At 33.1% G+C, this 5,854-nt stretch overlaps 1 protein-coding gene and 1 long non-coding RNA gene across 2 annotated transcripts in view; both read right to left on the bottom strand.

The window, feature by feature from the left end:
* Nucleotides 1-1,092, bottom strand: part of LOC116697349 (apolipoprotein L3-like) — a 2,426-nt gene extending 1,334 nt beyond the window's left edge. The window contains exon 1 of the mRNA XM_032528657.1: nt 894-1,092. Coding sequence (XP_032384548.1) covers nt 894-977 — 84 coding nt within the window. The 5' untranslated portion in view covers nt 978-1,092. The remainder of the gene's footprint in view (nt 1-893) is intronic.
* Nucleotides 1,093-1,396: 304 nt separating this feature from the next.
* Nucleotides 1,397-3,521, bottom strand: LOC116696944 (uncharacterized). The gene is made up of 5 exons (XR_004333867.1): nt 3,421-3,521; nt 3,191-3,274; nt 2,797-2,858; nt 2,232-2,315; nt 1,397-1,480 (listed from the first exon to the last, which is right to left on the bottom strand). It is a non-coding gene; the product is annotated as an uncharacterized LOC116696944 (long non-coding RNA).
* Between the last annotated feature and the right edge of the window lie 2,333 nt (nt 3,522-5,854).

Raw genomic sequence — 5,854 nt, 5'->3', positions numbered from 1 at the left:
CTATGGAAACAACATAAGTGTCCTATCTTAAATAATTTCTGAATTGAGTCAGGAATACATGTTTATCACAGAAAATAAGGTAAGGTCATTGATTTTCAGGTATAAAAAATGTAACTTTGAAGAATTTTGAAAAATGGGTTAATTTGACCCAAATACCATACAAGGGTTAAGACAAAAACACCAAAAAACAAGTTCACGGGTATTTGAATGTACACAGTGCCATGGAAAAGTATCCTAAGCCTCTGTCATGATTGACAGGTCAGCGTGTTGCCATGCCCGTAAAACATTTCCTGCTATATTTTCAATTTTAAAATCAATGAGCCCATATTTTACAAAATGAACATCATGCTGTAATGAAGAAAACATCAAAGTAGCAATTGAGGTCATAAATTCATAACGAAAATGTTTACTGAGGTAATTAGTCAAGTATGAAGTAGGGTCGTTTTCCCATAGACTTCTAAACATATATTATATACATACATTTTTGCAACTAGGGTTTAAGGCACTTCTGCATTGGCTTCACTTTTAAGGCCCTGAAGCTTCGTCCATTAGTTTTGAAATCTATGGTCTGGTTCCACTTGATTAAGAGAGGCACAACTTAAATACAGTATTAACAAGCTACATGCCTATTTGGTAAGGTATTTTACCACTTGACTTGGATTTATCTGTAATAATACAGGAAATATGGATGTGCAAAATTAGAATCACAATCTTTTCTTATTCTGAATTCAGATCAGAATTTTGTAAAAATTAATTTAAAGCTTAATACAGTACCTTTCCTGTAACATCCAACTATATGGTAAAAGAAAAAAAGCTTTTTATTATTTTCTTTACCACTAATCACTTTATAAAATAATTGATTTGATGAGTTTAACATTGTACGAGTGTCATACCTTTTTTGAGACACAGTTTTGAATGAAAGGACGCCCCAGGATCTCGCTGGCTGTTGGTCTTGGTTGAGGGTCTTTATTTAACATATCACTCAATAGTTCACAAAGCTCTGGTGAAAATGGCTCTGTGAGAGATGGGTGAGGACCATTCATTATCTTCGCCTTGATCTCGATTGTAGTCTTTGCTGAGAACTGAAAAATAATAATTGTTAGAAAACATTTAACACTAATTATTAGGTCATATGTTATAGTATACACACTACTATATATTATACCCTGTTTGTATTCATCAAGATAATCTTTGTTGTACACTCAACATTAACTTTACTGACAACATTCACATTGCAATTATGTTGAATGTAATTACATAACACGTATGATTGTCCTTAGGCTCTGTCATAATGCATAGCAGCATTTATGTTAAAATCTTACCTTAAAAAATAATAATATATAGTATAGTTTTGTTGGTTTTTGTAATCGCATTAATGTTTTTATTAAATACATTTTTGATGACATGCAACACTGTGGTACTTACTGTCAGTTGTCGAGTACAGAGCTCGTAGAGTATGCAACCAACTGACCAAATGTCACTATAAATGAAGCAATTATTATTATTATTATTATTATTATTATTATTATTATTATTATTATTATTATTATTATTTAGTAGTGGTAGTAGCACAAAATAAAAAATGTGATTTTGACAATGAAGGGAACATTGGACAAACATTATTCACACTCTGTATATTATCTATTATCTATCTTTATGGAAAGTGTCCTGCAATAACGTCTCAGGTATGATTTGAAACTATAAAAAATATAAAAATTGAATTTAACTTAAAGGAGAGTTAAAGGAGACCTACTGCATTAGGCTATGCTTTTCCATATCTTAATGTCATATCTATAATGTTACAATATCATATGTTCATATTAAATGTGGCCAACACTTCAAACAATGAGGTAAATGTATTTAAAAGAAATTTGAGTCAAAACCTCAGATTTCACAGTTTTCAACGCTCTTACATAACATTGTCTACACAAGCTGTGTAGACAAATGATAACACATCACTTCTGTGAAACCGGCCCCTGGTTCCCTCTCTCTGCCTCAAATACACACCGAGTAAAATACCGACTTGTTTTACCATTACTAAGGTATTGATTGCATTGATTTGATGCAGCCAATGGAACATAACAGCTGGTCAAATAAACTTTCCATTTCCTTTTTTGTCCAGCTCAATTGTGACAACGAGGCTCTGTAGTATTTTATTTTTTTAGAGGGCATTTGTTGTTGTGTGTGGTGCACATGTGATACATTTCTCATTTTGGTAAAAAACATCTTACCTTTTAGCATCATAGGTCCCATTCACAAAGGCTTCCGGTGGCAGATATTTTGTTTCCAACAGATTTGCTGCTGTGTTTTCTGAACTGTGTGTGTGTGTGTGGGGGGGGGGGGGGGGGGGGACATAAAAAAAAATATTTGTATAAAACAAACAAACATATATGCATACATTGACTGATTGATAGAGACCTTCCGTTTTTTTCTTCCCGATACAGAATAACTGAACTGACGTTTCAGCTGATGAGTAAATGTATTCTAATTTAATCTTTAACAGCTGTAAACTGCTAACCACATATGGGTGTGATATAATTACTATAATTATTAAATGGCCTGGCTCAGGTTAGTCCCGTGCTAAAACGTGAACAAATTCATGCAGAGATTGAATGCTACAGAACTTTGAGTTTGACAGTCAGTCATAACATAAAATAAATGTGCATATAAATACAAAAACAGAAATTCACAGGATAACAAGTGAAGACAAAGAAAACACAAAAAGCACAAGACAAGACATACATACGTGCATACACACACTCATACATGCACATATTGAACAATAATGTACAGTACTTTTCATGGATTCTTCCAAATCTGTCCAGGCACACTAAACCAAATTCTGTGAGGAGTATGTTCTATAAAATATGAAAAGGTAAAACTGTAACTTTAAATAGAAATATTAAGTGAACCATTAAAATTTAACACAAGTCATTTTTTGATAAGATTTTCCAATATAAAATGTTGACAGCCCAAATGCCTAATTTTTTATTTCAAATAAGGAAACATTAATTTTATATCGAATGGGGGAAATTATAGGGCAAAGGTTCATTGGAAAGATTGAATATCACATCATCAATATGTGTGTTTTATCTTCTGATGATATACCGTAAAATAGCTAATGGATAAATTCTTTGGAAACGCACATCTTTTTGCATCTTTTATTCAGTGTGTGTAAAATGTGTAGTACCTCTGGTGTCAGATGTTTGTGAAGCAAGCCTTTTTCATGAATGGTTCTCAAAGCCATACAGATTTCAACAATCCAGCTCAGTACCTAGAAAACAAATGATGGAACCTCTAGGAAATGAGCAATATCACTTAATTGCAAAATATATACACTGATGGACTGGCCTGGAGTATATTTCACTCACAAAACAAACAATACAAATTTGAAATAGTTTTAGCAAAAGAGAACTCTACCTCCATCTCCTTCGGAGAGTCACTCATCTTTGTGATCTTTGCAGCAAGGCTCCCTCCCTGACAGTAGTCCATCACAACATAGGACGTCTTCTGATCTTTATCTTAATAACAGAGAGAAAATAGAATCTGTGTGTTTTTTATAACAAATAATCCCTAGATAGATCAAGATACATAGTTTTTTCTCTCTGAGCTCACGGTTTTAGTTGTTGATTAGTACACAAAGTTAAGATTCAGGTTTTTAATTGAATTGTCTTAGAATTTGTCCATGGCCAAAAAATGTTCCCATCCAATAATTCTTCAATTAGTACATCTCTTACAAACCAGAAAACAATGATCATATTGTTTAAAAAAAACAAACATTTTTATTAACAATTGTTTTGGTTGTGATCAGACATCCATCCCTCGGCCAAACCCAGCAAACATGGAGATGCTGAATGCCCGTTGATTGATGTACCTGGACATCTGCTGGATGCACTGTAGTTCCTGGACGTTTCAGCAAAATGAATACGTGTAGTGACTCACCGCTACCGAAATGTGATCGCTGTCATGGCACGGCAGTAAATCGCCATCAGACGCTAGCGGCTCTGTTAGTTTGTTTATGAACAAACATTATGTTAATCACGTTGTCGTATTATTAGCAGTGTTTGGCAAGCTATTGGAAAGTTTACTGGGCTAAGCTAGCGTTACCAGTTATTTCACAGTAAATGAAGCTTCATAACACTGAAGCTAACGTTGGGGTTTTATACATTCATGTAACGATACACGTCCTAAACCTCAGCAGTTTTATTGCAGACCGCAGAAGAAGGCTCCACTGTGCTCGGGCTTTAGAATACTCTGCTAAATGTACTGTGTGGACTCTACCACACTACGTTATCAATAAAAGAGCTAACTTAAGCTACTGGAAATCTGTTTGATTCAGAAAACAGGAGTGCTATTGAGAAGTAGTAAGAAATTCATGTATACATAGGCCTGTTACGATAACAAATTTTGCTGAAGGATAAATTGTCCCAGAAATTATTGTTAAAAAATGATCTGAGGCCATTTTCATCTAATATAATGGTTATGGCATAATAATACAGGTACACCTTTTCTAAGATCTATAAACTTTTATTTCTAAAGAATATTTAACACTAGACTCAAAGACATTTTAAATATCCTCAATAAATGAACAAAACAACCAAAAACAATAAATAAAATGGACTCTGAGCCTCTGTTAACAAACAAAATGCACTACAGTAAAAACCAAAATAATAAATCAAATGGATGAAAACAAACAAGCACGCAATTGGAAATTATTGCGGGCAAAAATATCATCAAGCTTATTTTTTATTTATTATGCGATTAATTGATTTATTGCATATTGCGACAGGCCTATGTATACAGCTCTCCATATTAACGACAACGGTGTACAAGTGAATTGCACTCTGAAACTCAAGGGGCACCAAATTGCAAAGAAATCCAATGTCATGTTATGCAATCTTTTATCTGGTTTGAAGCATTTTTCCTGTTGTCTACTATAAAGATGTTCTTATCGTAACATCCATACGCTGAGTTACTGTACAGCAGGTATCCCAGAGGTGAGGACATAAGCTGTCTATTCTGTAATACATTTGTTTTAAAAGAAAGTTGAGTGATTACTTGTATCACAACTTTATGTGCATACCATACTTGTGTATAAACAGATGTCAACATGTTCAGAAGAACGTAAAACTTAAAGCAGATCGGTCAAAACTTCCCTTTGAACGAGTTTTTGCTGTTCACAATGTGAGGATGGCTGGTTGTCTTGAGGATTTCTATCTCGGAGGTTAATGCTGGATCAGCATTTCCAGTCTGTTAAAAACACCACTTGCATAAGAAACAGCCTGGCAGAGTGACTGGCAGCACACAGGTTAAAGTTGATAATTGTCAACTTTGGAGATATATTTATTCATTATTCAAATTGAAAGTCCAAAGAGAAAACCAAGCAAGATCAAATTAAAAAAATATTATTTTACTACGGTACTGGGAAAAATCATGCCATAATTGAATTTAAAAAAGAAAAAAGAAACTGAAAAAGCAAAGTTGAAATGTGAAGTATTAATTTGAAAATGTAAAATGCAATGTATAAAGTCAAGTTTTAAATGCCAACTTTAAATGCTTAGAGTGAAGTCCAAATCGCAAAGGAAATAAGAAAAGAGAAACATCAAATATGAAACTAAAAATGTGAAATGGAAAAGTTCAAATGGAAATACTTAAATTAAAATCTAAAATAGAAAAAAATATATTTTAGCCTATAATTTTCAATTATAATTTATAATTATATCTTTTAAATTTTACATTTGGCTGTTGCCCTTTGACATTTTAAGATTCACCTTTTTCATCTGGATTTGACAGATGTCAAAAAGCGAATGTATTCAATTATGGCATGATTTTTTTCTAGTAATGTAGTAAAATA

This window comes from Etheostoma spectabile, chromosome 10 (genome assembly GCF_008692095.1).
Source record: "Etheostoma spectabile isolate EspeVRDwgs_2016 chromosome 10, UIUC_Espe_1.0, whole genome shotgun sequence".
NCBI lineage: Eukaryota > Metazoa > Chordata > Actinopteri > Perciformes > Percidae > Etheostoma > Etheostoma spectabile.
This window is presented reverse-complemented; position numbering and strand designations above follow the sequence as displayed.